This window comes from Protomyctophum bolini (assembly GCF_963924005.1).
Source record: "Protomyctophum bolini genome assembly, chromosome: 21".
In the NCBI taxonomy this organism is placed as follows: Eukaryota; Metazoa; Chordata; class Actinopteri; order Myctophiformes; family Myctophidae; genus Protomyctophum; species Protomyctophum bolini.
The window spans coordinates 15,403,760-15,421,643 of record NC_137882.1 but is presented as its reverse complement, the minus strand read 5'-3'; the positions used below and the strand labels follow the sequence as shown (position 1 = coordinate 15,421,643).

At 43.9% G+C, this 17,884-nt stretch overlaps 1 protein-coding gene across 1 annotated transcript in view; it reads right to left on the bottom strand.

The window, feature by feature from the left end:
• The window catches only part of pou6f2 (POU class 6 homeobox 2), a 103,425-nt gene that overhangs the window by 41,414 nt on the left and 44,127 nt on the right, over positions 1-17,884 (bottom strand). The window contains exon 5 of the mRNA XM_080793356.1: positions 4,515-4,858. Within this exon, the coding sequence (XP_080649482.1) occupies positions 4,515-4,858 (344 nt within the window). The remainder of the gene's footprint in view (positions 1-4,514; positions 4,859-17,884) is intronic.

Here is a 17,884-nt window from a genome sequence, read left to right as displayed (position 1 = left end):
ATCTCCAGTCGTGTTCTTCGCCACTGAAACCCGGCCAGCCGCCATGCAGTGGCTGGACCAAGGTCAGAGGCTATTAGCGAACACACAGGACATCCTGGTGACGAGACAGGACGAGCCATGACAGGGACGGACGGCCGGCAGCAACATGGGAGACGCTACTAGTATTAGTATAACATGTCATGTTCTTCCACTTTACACATCAACTCATATGGCTTTATTAAAGCTTATTTAAAAAGAAAGGCAATGTATTTTAATAATAATCATACATTTAAATGTGCTCTATGAATTCATTGGATTTTTAGATTGTGGAAGTAATTTTGATGATTAGACCACAGCTACAGGTGTGGCCTGTTGGGATATTTAGCCACTTAAAAACTCAATAGTTTGTTTGTATGTAAAATAGCAACAACAAAAAATAGACGATCTACAAGCTCAAATGTGACACGCTGCTGCTGCCTGTAACCAGGCTAACCTTCGCCGAAGGTGCCCATAGGGATGCTGTAGTAGGTAGAGGTTCATGTGGTTAAAAGGATGAGATGACGAGTTATTACCAAGTGAGGCCGATGTGAATCTACTGCAAATGCTCAAACTGCAGACGCTGTATTTGTGAGTAAAACAAATGGGAGGGAGAGCGAGAGAGAGAGAGAGAGAGAGAGAGAGAGAGAGACTTGGTATAGGGTCAATGGGGGGGTGTTCTGGGAAGCACACAGCATGGAATAAGAGAGTTGATAGGCTGGCCTAAGCCTCCCACTGCCATGGATCAGTATGTAGCGCCTCTCCTCTCTCTGCCCGGGCCGATGTAACTCACTGGAGTGGCAAATTACACCAGACCTACAGCTGTAGCCCCGACATTATGATTAATTTGATCAGTAATTTCTCCTGTTTTTCATTTTAATCGGCGCGACCATTCTGCTGTGGCAGGTCTTTCAGATCTAATTAAGATCAATTCCAGTGTAACAGACTTGGCGGTGAGCGCCAGCCCCGCACCCCCCCCACCCCCCCACCGCCACCACATCAAATCCCTGAGCTCTCTGGGCGTGGAGTAAACCCGCCGCAGCTCTAATCAATCAACTTCCAGTCTAAATCCAGCGGGCTCCCACAATCAGCCCATTAACACACTTAAGCAAATTTCATAATCTCCCCGCTGCCTATTTGTCATCGCCGCATTGGATATTTCAGACGGGCCACAGGCCGCAGGCTTGCAGTACCACGCATGACGACTGTGTGTGTGTGTGTGTGTGTGTGTGTGTGTGTGTGTGTGTGTGTGTGTGTTGTGCATGTGTGTGTGCATGTGTGTGGGATTCCTATTCTGTTTCAGGCAAATTAGCTGGAGTAATCGGAGTTGGGAATCCGCGAAAACAATTCACATTGTACTCTAATTCTACTCTAATAGCCATAATTAATGCATTATGTCTCCCAGAATTAAAACTGGGGGAGATTAAAGTGCATTAAGGATGTAGTGACTTGACTGCCCGTATCATTGGCTTTGTCTCCATCATCCCCTACGGGGAGGCAATTGTGTTTGGGAAGGTTAATTGCAACATAATAACACGTTCTCTCATGGCGGTTTTCCTCCATTTAGTCAACTATAGTTCAACGGCTGAGTGGCGCTGGTTGTGTGAACCAATGAGAGGCTGAAAGAGAAGTGTCACAGTATCTGTAATATTATGTGGGTTATTAACAGCAGGGGCGGTATGGCAGTCTGTTGTGTGGTGACAAAAACGAGAGCTGAGTCAGAAGGCAAAGCTCTCTCGTTCACGCTGAGGAAGGCCGAAGGGCCGAAACATTCGTTGTTGCTGCTGCTGGGGGGAGAACTCTAAATAAACAAAGAATCCTAAATGGACAAAAAGTGAGTGCTGGTTTTCCTTTCTATAGATTGTTATTGCTACCAGAACCTGCATGCACCCGAAAGTTACTGTAAACTACTCAACTGAGTGCTTGCTTCTCCTCTCTTCAAAGCTCTCGATATACCAAGCAATGGGGCTTCAGTAAGAGTAGCATGGGGCAGAGGGCCGGATGAGGACCGTGAGGTTCCCAGTTCGATCCCGGGCTCCCCCAGTTACTGTCAAAGTGTCCTTGAGCAAGACACTGACACTGGGGGGTTCTCTCTGATTAGATAAGTGGCACGCAGTCCCTCCTTGGACAGAAACATCTGAACCACATGATAACTGGTGAAATTCTGGTGACTGAAAATCCAATCAAGTTGACGTGTGTGCAGTGAGACAGGAGGAGCCAAGTGCCACGCAGGCGCCAGGCGGAGGCGATGGTTATAAGGCCCAAATCCTATTGGCTGACCTTGGGAGAGCCACTGATTCGGTGACATATGGGCACATTCTCCCTCTGACCCACCCAGCAAAACTAAACCTTTTACTTCTGTCCCTGCTCACCGGTGCACAGCACAGCACAGCACATCGCACACGCATGCACGCACGCACACACTTCACTTAATCCCATTTGATGAGCCAATATCTTAATGATGCCTGATTTGGCCCCTTCACCTCCCACCCCCCCATCATCTCTGTCCTCGGTCATCGTAATCAGCCTCTCAGATGTGCTTTATAGGAAAGACAATCTATATAAAGCAAAGGGTCTCAGTTTTGGTCAGTATAGCATAGAGGCCAATAACATGAGATACCTCTCCCCCCGCCCCCTTCTGTCTTCACTGTGTCCCTTGTTTTGCCCCCGGAGGACTGGGACTCGTAGATTCTTGGAAATTTATCAAAGTAATGGTTTCCCGGAAATATTGCAAATTGAACAAGACGGTCGGTCGTCTGACCACAGTGTGTATCTGATCAAAACCGTTATCCGTCATCTGGAAAATATCAGGGACTGTGGCCCCACCACGATGCGAGAGGCTGAATGTGTGAGTCTGTAAAGTGCAGTGTTGATTTTGATGGCAAATCTTTATTTAGTCTACTGTAAGTCGTAGTGTTTTGGGTAGTGTTAGTCATATTTTTGTCATTGAAATATTTTAGTTTTAGTCGACTAAATATCATAAGATTTTAGTCAGCTAAATCCACACTTGATTTTGTCGACTAAAATGAATGCTAGCCTTGGGAGGCCATTATGATCCTGAGGATCCGCAGTGATAGAAGAAGTATACTCACGTTAATCAGTATCAATACCCGTTTGCAGAAATAGTCTGTTACAAGTTCCTACAAGTTCGGTATTCAACATGTACTTACAAAGTGCAAAGGTATTAGCATCAGAGTATTGAGTATTGTCTCATTGTGCAGAATGTCTCATTTAGCAAGTTTTCAAATGTACAACACCCTTTAAAAATAGCCTATCTACAAGTTTAAAAGCAAGTGGCTTGTAAATCGGCTTAGTAGATCGGTTATTTAAAAAAATCCAAAGCATAGAGAGCTGAAGCGGTTAGTGTATGTTTTGTAACAATTAATTGTAGTGGAGCGAAAAGTACAATATCTGCCTCTGGGATGTAGTGGAGTAGAAGTAAAAGAAAGTATTGAAAATTGGAAGTACTCCATTAAAGTAAAAATAAAATACATCAAAATGGTACTTAAGTAGAGTATACTTGAGTAAATGTACTTAGTTACCGTCCACCGCTGGGGTTGTGGGTGGAGGAAACAAATAGCCCAACTCATCCCGGCCATAAAGAAAGGTTGCACCACAACCCAATAAGGGTCTGACGCTGATGAATGTGACCGGGGACAGAGAGGCGACCCTGGCCAGTCTCCACCAGAAATGAAACCACAGGGACATAAAATAGGTTATTATCGTCACGCAGTGACAGCCCGAACGGACGGAACACTGGGGGGAGATAGATGGACAGACAAACTGACAAAAAAAGGAATTTGAAGGGGGGGGGGGGAGAGAGCCCCCTCAAAAAACGGGCCTGATTTCGCCGATGATAAGTGTGTGGAGAGATAACCTCACAGGATCAGCCAGCGAGGGGCGGCAAGGTTTCATGTGCATAAGCACATCTTCTAACCCGGCAAAGCGAAATGCATATTCTAATAGCTCAGCGTGGACGAGAAGAGCTCCCGAAAATGATTTAAAACGCTCCCACTTGATCAAGATCAAGTGCTGACGGACGATGAAATACCGGTCTTTGCTGCTGCTTGAGGTTTTATCTCAAGGTTGACCCCGCTCAGCGACATAATCACACTATTCAAATACACACGCCGCTACTTGACTTCTTAACTGATCACTGATTTCTTACTCTTTTTTTATTGTCGCACTGATGCTCGCTTTTAATTCATTGTACAAGGGAGGGATCAAGGGATTTCATATCACTCCAGTCATGTAGAAGATTCATTGCGAGTGCAGTCAGCGCACGCACGCACCTCACGCACGCACGTACGCACACACACATGTAACGCCCCGGAATAGCTAGGCTCTTCCGGGCCTAATTCCGACTTGTTCCCACTAGCTATTAAGGGAAATTCCCACTACTGCTACACATGCACGCCACGCACACAAACAACCAACCATTGAACTCTCCCAACAACAACAGTGCAGGCTTGCAGAGCGGAAGCTCTTATGAAACTCACCTGCAGCTGCATGGGTGGGGTGACACTGACGGGCGAGGGCAGGCTGCGGGCCGGCGACTGGCTGGGCCTGTGAGGCGGAGAGTGCGGCGGTGGGCCGGAGGTGGAGGAGCAGGTGGAGCCGCCGGGAGAGGGGATGGACGACTGCTGCTGTAGCCTGGGCGGAGTCATGTGATGCTGTGACGACAGCGGGGTCTGCTGGGCATGGTGGGTCTGTTGGTGGTGATGGTGGTGGTGAAGGTGCTGCTGTTGTTGCTGTTGTTGTTGTTGCTGGTGGTGGTGGTGGTGCTGCTGTAGCTGCTGCAGCTGTTGCAGGTGTTGGAGCTGGGAGTTCAGCGATGAGGTAGCTGTGGACGGACGAGCAGGAAGACAAGCTGTTAGGACTAGTCCCTCGCATAGAGATGTACAGATAACATTCTTTATTTATCGATACTGATTCAGAAACCCATAACTTGAGTATTAGTGCGGTACGAGGCCGTTAAGAAAAAAGCAGCTCCCGTAATACTTTTTTTTGCAGATCTTGGTTCTATAGTCCAAACTATGAGAAAATTATGGGGTTCAAATTTTCCGGCCTCCCACCCCGTTTCTGGGGGGTCATCTATTTGGGACCTCCCAGAAGAGTATGCCAGCCAGTTAATGTCCGATTTTCATAATATTAGAATTGTTTTGTATGTTTTAAAACATTCTGAGTTGATTTCTTAAACTTTTAAAGTGTCCAGAAGAATCTGTATTGACTTTTGGTAGGGGTGTTTCCTCACCTTGGACCTCCCGGACTGACCCCTGGGCCTATAAATTCTCATTACATTCCTCGCTCTGCTTCTGTTCCAGAATAACGTCAAATTAGATAAAAATGTAAGAATAAAAGTAGTTGTAGCTCGGCTGTGATAACACAAATGAGTAGTAGCTAGCTAATACCAGGGGTCTTCCACAGGCGGCCCATGACCCCTAGGGGGTCCTCAGAGTTACTACATGGGCCCACCAAATCTTTGTGGGTTAGGAACGTTTCTTTCTTTCTTTTTTTTTTACACATTAAACCTCTTGAACCATACTACCATAGCATCCCTATTCTGAGGAGAACTTTAGAGATTGCATTGAGGTAAAGAGAAAATTGATTGAGTTGCACTGTGGAGGCAATCCGTTTCAAGAGAAGACATCATTGAAGATTCTGGTTTCATCAGCACTTGTGTCAGTTGGGGCAAAAAAATGACATTCTTCAGTTTGTAGATAAGGGCCAGAAGCGAGGAGTTTGTTTGTAACGATTCATCTCTACATCAAGTCTCTCAGTGTGGGACAAAATGACGAAACTCAAGTTGAAGACATGTTCGAATTGGATGGAAAAAACTAAAGTACATATTGGAGACAAAGTCATCAAGTTGCGTGAGGAACGTGAATTGCTGGGACGATGTTTAAGCATCCAAGGCAGCCGACCAAGTTTAGTTCCCAAAGGAGACAATTGGTGAATATGTCAATAGTTCCCCGTTCTCTGTGTGCTGTTGATGGCACCCTGTACATTCCCACAGACAAAGCCAGTCTTCTACTGCATGCAGTAGAAGATGCCATGGCAGAGCCTCTTGAAGTTGTCCCACAGCCTGATCTGATGCAGGAAGATCTTTCAGGTATCCCACAGCCTGTCAAAGTTCTGATAGTTGACGGTGTTCTTCAGAGTATGAAGAAGACACAAACCATGCTGAAGCTGGCAGATCTTGAGGATGCATTCAACAAACGTAGCAAAATGATGATGGCTGACTATGATGTAGGACGCATTGTCTTTGATCGGTATATGGATCAGTCATTAAAGAATAAGACTCGATAGAAGAGAGCAACTTCATCTGTAGAATATAAAATCCATCCAGAGATGAAGCCCTCCATGTACATCAAGGACAGTAAAACCAAATAAATAAGTTTAGAGTTTAGGGTTAACCAGCTCACTAATCAATGACATGATGTATTTGTTTTTGCCCTGAAGTAGGGTAATTGAAAGGCAGAGAGTTGACAAAAGTTAGCTTTTTTTCCTTGAAAATAATGAAAGGCAGACCAAATTATGATGTCTGTTTTGCATAGCTCAACTCAACTCACTTAACTGTGGACCCCCATCTGAAAAATATGTTGTGCCATTAGTGTCACCGGAAAGACAAGAAAGACCCCAGTCAAAAGGCAGAAAAGATTATTCTGGCTACTTTAAAAGTGTAAGAAATCAACTTTAAAACCTACAAAACAACCCTAATATTATGAAAATCGGACATTAATTGTTTTTCAATTATATAAAACATTACAGTTATGCCATTAATAATTGTTAAGTGCATCTACAAGTTGCTGCCCTACATGCCAGCCGGCGTAAAGGGCAGTAAGTAAGTAAGCAGCTACAAGTTAGTGAAATACTAATGTCAAATAATATGATTAGCCTTCTGTAAATTACACAAGTATTATATATTACATTATGTGATATCGGATCGGCATAGAGTAGACCGGCGTACTCGCCGATACCCAGATACCAGCATTTTAGGCAGTATTGGCAGCTTTCCCCGATGCTATCGGTATCGGAAAACCTCTACTCTCACACCTATAGTTCTCTCAGTCTCAAACCAACTCTCACACACAACGGACACGACAACAGTGAGGTGCACGATAATTGAACAACACCCTAGATTCGAGTCTCGACACATGGAAACATGTAGTAGGAGTGCGAGTAGCACAGTGTGAGGAGTGGTGGGGACACTGATGTAAAAGTCTCTGTGCCACAATAAGGTGCTGCATGATTCTAGCTTCAGTGGCAAAGAGGAGATGATAGCCAGCCTGGAGGACAAAGCTATCAAGTTTGAGTGATATAATTGCTCTCCGTGGAGCAAAAGCTCTCCATTGTGTCACTTTGGAGAAGAATGTCAGAATGTTTTGGCTTTAATGGCTTTAAATCTCGTAAGAACAGCAATCCATCTTCTCTGAGAGTCTCGAGAAATTAGCCCCCATTAACTAATTGGATTCAGTAATGGCATGCCATCAGAAGAACTCCATTTCTAGATTTAGATGCTTGTAAAAAAGAATTAACACACTTTTGAAACTGTTATCAGCCACTTAGAGATGGACTACGTAGGAGTCTCTAGCACTATTAAACAGCATGGATCCACACATAGCATCTGAATTAAAAGAGCATATCAAACACTATGTTGGTGGTGTGCAGTTATGTAATTCAGCTTTACAGTAACATACTGTATGTGCAGTATAATCATTTAATGGTAGAATTCGGTGGTGCCATTTCTTTCTTTCGGAGAGACATTTTGTAAGAATGTTCAGCACTTCAACTCGTTTAATCTTTTAGCAGGCAGGGAGTAACAACACAAAAAATGTCTATGAGCATGCACAGTTGGTAGTAAGGCATAATTCATAATACTACATGAAATATGTTCTTCAAACTGACCTTAACAACTCCTTCAAAACAGGAGCAGTTCTAACCTTAATGTCTATAATTGACACAAAGTATTGTAGATTGGAAAATTTCAAATGGCCAAAAGGGCTGAAGTGGCTAATGTATATTTTGTAATAATAATAATAATAATAATAAAACCCTACAAAGTAACTAGTAACCAAAGTTTTCAAATAATTGAAAAGTGGAGTATAAAGTACAACATTTACTTTTGAGATGGAGTGGAGTAGAAGTAAAAACAATTCCTCAAAACAAGTGTATATACTTAAGTACAGTACTTGAGTTGAGTAACTGTTACTTTACACCACTGAATGAAATATTTTCTCCAAACTGAGCTTAACAACTCCTTCAATACAGGAGCAGATCTGACCAAAAATGTCTATGGCTGACACAAAGGACAGAAACATTCTAGTTACCGGTAGATGTTTCCTTGATTTTATGGTCCGTAAATTGACTGGGTTATTTTTCAGATAAACACTATATAAGGAACCTCTGAGATGTGTGTTCAGTGCTAATGAAAACAATTGACTGTGACTCTAAAACAGACCTCCACCTACAATACTGTACAGCATAAATTAGCATTTATCAGTACGTAATACATAAAATAGCTACAGTATAAGAAATATAAAAATCACACCCTTTTCAGGGGTTCCGAATAACATTCTTAAACCAACTCTGCTATAAATATCACAATTATAGTGGTATCGGTGATGAAAAATAAATAATTCCCAGGATACAGTCTGTAAATATAGTACAATAGAATTCGGCCTGCTATGTTGCACCGTTAGACAACGTTACACACTCCATATTTGGGGTGTAGCTGCATTGGGAAGTCCTATATGGTCATGGCTGAGTCATGGTGACATGAGCATAGGTCCACCTGCGGTCGGTCCTCCCTTAAGCCAATTATTGAGGGGTGCTTACATCACCATTACATCACCTAATCAACATGAGTTAGACTTTAATATATTAGCGCCCCTCACTTCACACGGGTGTGATTTTTATATATAAGAGGATAAATAAATACAATTCATAAACACAAAATGTATTATTTAAGGTGCTACAATTACAATTTAGGCATTTAGCAGATGCTCTTCATTCAGAGTAACTTATAATAAGTAAGGTAAACACAAGGAATTAGGCGTACTTTAAATGTAACTTAAAAAATAATCGACTAGCCTTGAGTTGAGGCTAAGATGTATCAGGTTTTTTCCAGTTGAAAAGCTGTTTTTTTTTCAACAAGCAACATGGTTATTATGACAAAAGTGGTCCCTGTCACAAAACATTTTCAGATGGGGGTTCGCCGACCACCACCAAATACATATGATTTTGGGGGTCCTTAATTGGCATAAAATAAGTTTGAGAACTAAGACATTTAGAAGGCATTTAGGCTATAGAATCGGCCTTATGCCTTAAACAATGGGTTAAGGCTTAACCCATTGTTTAAGGCATAAGGCCGTTAAGCAGTGTTGGCAATAATAAATCACAGTATGTGAGAAAGAGGAAAGATGAACAACAAGACAGTTGGTCAGGCAGTTCAAGAGATGTATGTCTCGGATGTCTATTGATAATGCTGACAAGCCTGTACATACCGTACATACCGAATCAATGCACTTCAATAATTTAAGTGTGGTTGTCTCATGAAAAATGAATTAAACATCACGGCAGATGTGCCTTTGATTAGCATGGTCATTCAGACTTCACGGAGGGGCTAAGATGAACATTTGATCAAGATGACCCCCCCCCCACACACACACACACACACACACACACACTGTACTGTACTCTTACAGTACAAGTACAGTAAAGCATCAGAAAGAACAGTAGGAGAGAGAAAAAAAGACAGCCGAGTCTCGGCCAGTAAACAGTGCACTTTTTAGCATCCCCCCCCCCTTCTCTACCTCCTCCTCCTGACACATTGACACCTCCCTCACACCCCACCATGAATTATATATCATCTGCAACACGCAAAGAAGCCAAGAGTCCAATTCTCACTTGAAATGTTGGGGCAAGTTGTCTGGCAAAAGCCCCGAGTCCCTGACAGAACCCGGCCTCTCTCTTCCCTCTTTTGCACAGTATGCTGCCACGAGAAAACACTGAACCCTGTTTAAAGACAGGGGTTGGGATGAAAGGAAAGAAAGAAAAAAAAAAGAAGTAGGGGGAAAACACAGAGAATGAAAGAGATAGAAATTATATTTCTGTCAGGAAAATTATCGAAAACCGGGGCGAGATCAAAGACGATTCGAGAATTTCCTCCAGCGTTGGCCGGCCATTAAGGCAGGAGGAACAAGAGGCACAACAAAAGAATATGAAGCAGAGAGAGAGAGGAAAACAAATACAGAGGGAATATGGGAGAAGCCCCATGTGGCCTTATTATAAGGGCTCCACCGCAGGTAACCATATTCTTTTAACAGCGGTGCTTTATAAATTCTGTCATCTTGTTAGGACTGTCAGGACCACTGACCCTCCCTTCCCCTCTAACTGGGCAACTGGCATTTTCAAAGCTCATTCTTTTTAACTGCAGCTTGTCTGATTGCCTCGGCTGAGCACATAATCCAAAGCGAGCCTGTCTCGGCTAATTGTTTGTGCTCCTTTCCCTCCTGGCAGACACATGACCGAGGATGAGAAGTGGGGAGCTTCACTTATGATGGAGAGAGGGCAAAAGGGATGCCACCAGGATCCTATAGAGCTAATTATATCCTTCCACTCCTCTCCTTTTGTAGTGTACCCATGCTTGCTCACCGTGGTCTTCCCACTTAGACATCACGCCCGCAGGGGGCTCCGAGTTTGAGGGGCCCCCTCTCTGAACAGCTGTTCACGATAATACTAATTGAACTGATGGTGTGTGTGTGTGTGTGTGTGTGTGTGTGTGTGTGTGTGTGTGTGCGCGTGCGTGGGGGGGGGGATCCTTCTTTAAGCAAGATATGAGACGTGAATTGCACTGTGGCATGTCAATTGACATGGCAGCCATCATCTTGGGACCGTGAAATTTACCTGGGAGGAGCAGGTGGTTACATGTGCATGTGTGCACAGAGGTGATGTCTTAAGGCTACGGACCGGCATGCTTTACAGAACCTGTCCACCACCTGTCTTTCTCCAGTCTGCTGGGGGTCTCTGGGGGGCTTTGGCTTCATCACAGTGCCACTACTGTAGAAATCAACTATTATGTTTTGACTGTGACGTCCCCCTGACTTGAGTGAAGTACCGAAGTACGAATGCGAGGCTTGATTGTCAGAGGTCGAAAGGGTGGGTCAAGCCAGCTCATTTGTCAGACAAACCGCTATTTTTGTTTCCTGCGTGGCTGAGGAGTGAGAGACAAGCACACAGCACTCTAATTACTAGCACTATCTCAGTGGTCCCTGGCAGACATACCACCCTTTCCCCCCCCTCCATCACAGCACTTGTCTCCCCTACTTCTGCAGCTGTTTACTTCCTATGAGTTGTCTATGTGTGTGGGTTGTACGAGCACACTGACTGATGACATAGAAAATTCCTTTTTTGTGCTCAAGTCCCTGTCCATCACCACGGAGGTTGTGGGTTCTAATCCACAGTGGTGCATCTGGCTTTGTCATGCATCTACTCTATGCCAACACAATTGGTCCGTGTTCGGTGGAGGGTGATAGTAGTCACTGCATGTATTCCTATGGGCTGGGGTGACGTGGCACCTATTAGCAGGGAGTGCTGGGCGGGAGGAGTAGGATGATGGCCTCCCGATTGGGGCTCCTCACTGGCAGGTGAGTCGGTAGGATTTAACAGGAGTGACAACTGACAACACAGTTAATTAATTGGAATGAATTGGCATAACGACTAAATTGGGGAGAAGGGTATTGGGTAATTGGCTACTCAAAATAAAAATGAAAGGCGTTTCATTTTGTAGCGTTTGTGGCACTGTTGCTCCAGCCCAACAGAAAATATTTTAGAAAAATGCAGGACTAGTAACGCTGGATAGAGTAAGTAGATGAAGGGATATGGTCTCATCTGGAAGGGCCACTGTAGATGTACAGGCGCTGGAGCATGAAAGTGTATGTTAATGAGTTTATTGGCTACAGTGGTGTATACAGTAGCACAGGGTTTTAGTGTTTACTGTTCATCTTGGAACTAAACAAGCTCAACCAGATAGATGATAAAGCATGTCCATGCTCTGGGAGCACGGTGAGGTCGGTAGAACTGTCACCTCATAGCTAGAAGGTCCCCTGTGGGCGCTGGGGAGGGACATGTTCTCTCCTCCACGTCATCAGCGAAGAAGGTTACATGTATTTAAAAAAAGATATTGATTCACTTGGGTTTTTGCTGAGTATAAGCCTATATAGAAAGCAGCTTGGCAATAGGTTGGATTGCTGGTAGGATCCTGTTATGTTCATCACATTATTTGTAATACAAAAGGGCCCGCAGTCAAGGGCAGGCCAACTTGAATGGTGACTGTAAGTATTGAAAATGTATTTAAAGAATAAGCCCCTTGAGATGCATTATCTCGTTTTAGAGGGGGTCCACGCTTATTTAACTGACAGTGTAAAAAGACCACCGGTGTAGGGTCCATTGGGCCACGCAGGCCATGGCCCAGTCAGTTTAGAGCTGGCCCAGTCTAACTTCGAAGAGAGGGGGCGAAAAAACAAGAAAAACAAACAAAAGATAGCCTACTTTGGCAGCCCTCGTTCATGCACATTTCTGTTTAGTATAGCAAACCACAGCATGGAAGCCGCCTTTGCTTTAAAATTAAATGGCCCCCCAAACCGTTCACACTTCACACCTATCGGCCAGATGCATGTAAATTAGTTTATTTGGTCTAAAGTGACAGAATAAACAAAATGACTGTGCACTTCAAAAAGCTATAGTCAGAAAATCAGTATTTATGTTCTAAAAAAAATGAAATCTATAATACCGGTATGTACTAAACTATACACATGTATCGGATCTCAGGTCTACAAAATATGACCTGACATCTGTCTACAACATGCTATCTGAATTACATTTTAGGCTTTGTATATAGCCAGCGAGGACCTGTGATTTTATTTGTGATTTTTCTATTAATTTGGTCATTAGGGTCCACAGAATAAGAGGCCTCTACCGGAAACATCGCGAAAAGGAGTTATGGCCATTTTTGTATACCACACCACAGACAACCTGTATATAAGGCAACATTTTCCAAATTTCATCATTAAAGTATAATGAAATTTGGAAAAAAATTGCCTTTATACAGTAGGTTGTAAAAAGTACGGCATGACATGATGACATCACAGCTTAAACTCTATTCCTTGAGCTTTTGGACCTGTGGCCCCGCCGGCTAATAAGACTGCAAGGTTGTCAAGGCTAGGGCAAGTGCTCTTTTTAACTAGCCTACTGTTACAGCAGGAGTCCGGATAAACCACTAGGCGCAATTGCTTCGCTCAATGAGTCACGCTCATAATAATTACCCCACTGGAGGTATAAAGGAGCTTCAGCCAACGATGAGATCTGGTCATTATGTGAAGGTGGTCAAAGGAAGGTCGTTTTTACTCCGTGGATGGTGTGGAGAAGCACTCGGGAGACTGATATCATCGTTGGATGATGAGTACCTCAGGTACTGACCTTACCGCACCTCATGTCTTAGCTCAGGTACTTACCGTACCAGATACTGTAGATAAAAGGTGCTACCTGTAAATATGTAGATTATTTGTTTGGTTTTATTGATCTCTCTCCCTCTCTTCTCCTTGCCCCCTCCCTCTTCTTCCTTTTCTCAAAAAGAAAAAACGATGCTTTCACTGCACTAAAAGATTCTGATTGCGATCTATTCCCTGATTAATTTTGTTCTTTAGCCTTAAGGCGCTGTACAGCAAAATAACTTCTTTGTTTAGGGTTACAGTATGGATATGTGTCAGCTTAAGTAATAAATGCCACTATATACCACAGACAGACAGACAGACAGACAGACAGACAGACAGACAGAGTCTTCAAACAAAGTGACGTATAGTCTTCGGCCTGGCGGAGAAATACAAATACTACTGCACACAGTACCAGTGTACAGTATACCAGTCTCACTTTAGAGGGAGTATACAGACTACAGGCAATTGGTATTTGAAAAGAGTCAGCCACGGGTTCTAAGACCAAAACACAACGCTTGTAGGGATCCATATATAATGCTTTCACTTTGTGATGCAAGGCAATATCAAACTGTGCTGTAGAATTCTCACTCCAGGGGAGGCATTTGACAGAAATTGAATCCTCTCATGCTAGTCATACAGTACAAGTAAAACCCTTGTGTACTTTACAAAGTTGGCATTTGGTGTCATGTACTGTACACACTCCACAGTATAGTAACAGTACATTTACTCAAGTAATGTACTTACGTACACCTTTGAGCTAAATATACTTTACTGGAGTTCCAATTTTCAATACTTTAAGTTTTACTTCTGCTCCACTACAGGCAAATATTGTACTTTTTACTCCACTATAGTTACAAACTTTAGTTACTAGTTACTTAGATTTGAATGAGTACTTTTACTTTTGGTACTTAAAGTAGATTTTGATTCCAATACTCAAGTGAATTTTGAATACTGGACTTGTAACAGGCTATTTCTACAATAGGCTATTGACGTGAGTATCTTCTTCCATCACTGATGAATAACGGTGAGTGTCATATTTCTGGTCGTAGTGTAATCGCTGGCAAATCCCGATACTGTACATCTAAAAGCGACACAAGTTTGGTCTTCATACAGCTTTTAAGCTCATCAAATTCCATCCCCATGACATTAGTCTAACAGAAAGGTTTCTCCCAGTGATAGCAGAGTTTAACTGACATCTTCACTGGATGGTACACGTGTCAATAGACAGTGTAACACAGAGGTTCTCAAACATACCCCTGTACAATATGTTTTCACCCATGGTACCCCTGAATTACATTGTTACTTTACAGCACCTTAGATTTATGTCATATCACGCTACGCAAATATGTAAATATTCTCCCCTAAAATACAGCATGTCATGCGGACAAAGATTATCTTTCATCTTTCCATTATGACAGATTGAAAATAACCTTATACTTCACGTTAGACCACTTGAACCCCAGTATCCCTCTTCTAGGGGGAACAATCGCCAAATTGTTAGCTTGTACATCAGCTATGTTTGGCAAAGAGATTTTGGTGTACATTAAAAAAGTACAGTAATTAGTATAGAGTCTAAGTTGTTAAACTGAAGTGATATTGATGAATTCCAAAAGTATCCTGCGGGGCAGCCGTGGACTTGGACTTGGACTTGCAGCCGTGGACTTGCATCACGGCACCCACACCCTGCACTAACCGTCTTTGGGTTCTGTCCTTCATGGAGCCCACATGGCTCAGGAGTCAGTGTCCACCCTCTCCCTCCTCCCGAAAAGAAACGAGCCAGTTTTGCTCGTCAGGACAGGCCCGGGGTTATTACAGCGTGTTCACGGGTCCCATCATGTGTCGTCAGACACGAGGCACGAGGCCGCGAGTAAAAGCCTCATGCAAAATTTATGTTCATGCGGCTGTTTCAGTGGGTGGAAGGGGAAAGAAAATCAATATTGCGGGGCCTGATGCGCGGGGATGACTGAGTGCTCTCTGACTGACAGTAAAAGCTAAGAGAGATTGAGGGGCTACATTTACGGCTCCCAGAAATGGAGTGGAGTAGAGTTTCACTAATAGCGGCTGCTCACCTCAAATTAGAATCTCATCGTCGGGATTATTTTTGATCACACGCGCGGCTTTGATTGTGAGGGTCTTAAAGTATTGATGCCCTTAAGGTGGGAGAAAAACAAGCCCTCTAGAATCCATCTCTCACTGAGGCTTCTCTGAGTACATGCTATACACAGTGAGAGGGTTTATTATGCCGTGCCTTCCTCTCCCCCAACTCGCGCAGAAGCGATTGTAGAATAATGAAAAGACAATGTGGGTATGAGTGGGACATCATAGGGCCTTTGTTCTGCGCTGCTCCTCTTACATTATGCTTTTGATATAGCGCGCCACATACCCACAGTGCATTTGGGGAGGCATGCGCGAGGATGGAGCGCGCATACAGAGAAACGCAGAGAGAGAGAGAGAGAGAGAGAGAAAGAGAGAAAAAGAATTCGGTGGGATGAAATAACCCCAAACAATGGGATTTGCTATCCATTCTTCTGCCTCCATCTTCTGTCTTTAATTATTCCCTTTGGTTGTCTGAGGGAGCGTGTAAGCACTTTCACACAGCACAACAACATGCCCGGCAGCACAACACTGTCTGCCTTAGTGATGTTGGGTTGAGAGTTCTGAGTGACACAGGGAGCCTCTTGTGATTATTAATGCTGTTTAATACAACACAGAGCGCAAGCCACTGTGATTGGGATGACGGGGGGGTCGGAGGGCGAACAACAGATTCCGAAATGCACGCACGCTCAGAAACAAGGGCGAAATGTTGAGAATTATGAACGCTTGGGATATATTTCTCACCGCGTGTGTGTGTGTGTATATATATTGGCCCATGCACTGCAATTTTTTTTAAATAGGCTAATATTTTGTGGACGTAACATGTAATGTGCGCTATGTGTTTGATAACAGATACCATTACCAAACAGTGTACTGTGTTTTTGTACACAAGCCGTTTTAATGGAACCTCGGTTATGCTCCTGGAGGGACTCTTTGTGCCGGTTTAGTAGTTTCTTCTTTTCCTCGAGACTCGCATATGAGATATTTGAGAGCCCAGAACGATGTATGATGAATGAAGAGGCATGCTGCTTATGCGCTTATCGTGCTCACTGACTAGCAACAGGTTCAGCAAAGGGCAGCAGCAGTAAATGAAATTCCCCACTGGGACAATATATCATCAAAAGCAATGTATGCACCTGAAAGTTACAAGCCTTCTTCAAATGCGGGACATGAGCTTGATGGTCGGGGAAGGAAGGGGTGGGGTGGGGTGCGATGGTGATGGGGGGTGGGGGAGGGAAGGTAAAATAGGGAGGAGGGAAGAGGGTTCTTGGAGGGGTGAGGAGCAGGCCAGGCGCAGAAGCAGCAGATTTTGTTGAATCGGTTCTATTTTCATATTGGCTGATCTGCGTCTTTTTAACCATTTCACTGACTGCTGCACGGAGAATGAAAAGTACGCAGGGCTAATTTCACAGTGAGAGCTCACTGAACAAAACCCCCACGGTCTGTGGATGGAAAATAGAGCTAAAGTCTACTTTGTCATTGTGAATTATGGGCGGCGTAATTCGGGAAACAGCGTATGAGAGGGGGAGGGAGAGAGAGAGAGAGAGAGAGAAAGAGAGAGAGAAAGAGAGAGAGATAGAGATAGAGAGAGGGTGGGGGGATAGATAGATAGATAGATAGATAGATAGATAGATAGATAGATAGATAGATAGATAGATAGATAGATAGATAGATAGATAGATAGATAGATAGATAGATAGATAGATAGATAGAGAGTCAAAATAGTAGTATAGGAAATGTGCTTGAAGAGAGGCAGGACGAGCGTCTATACTCTCTACCCATACTTAGCAATATTCCCTCATGATCTGTAAGTAACGGATAGCCCTCTATCTCTATGTCTCTCTCTCTCCTGCCTTTCTCTCACTCTCCCTCCAAACATGCCATCCTGTCCCGATGCCACAGGATCCATCTGTGATGTGTCCGCAGTTAGTCCAGGAAGATGGCACCCCTGGGGGACGTACACGGTCCTCAGACGTCCCAGGGGACCTTTTGAGCGGCTACTGATGCTGATGAAAAGCCCCCTCGAACTAATCCGAGCCCCCACAGATACACCACCGGGACCATTAATTAAGGTAATTAGGCCCTGGTCAGCAATTAGCAACCGCAGATAAGCTTTTAGCCGCGGCTCAGACGACATCCCCCCAGTGGTGGAGGGGTTTGGTTCCACACCATCTGCTGACAAATGTCGCCATGGCTTCTTTGGTTACACAGGCGAGGGAACCGGAGAGCCATGTTTAATAATGACCTTGGTGTGATCTGGGTTAGCCCCTGAGACTGTGGGA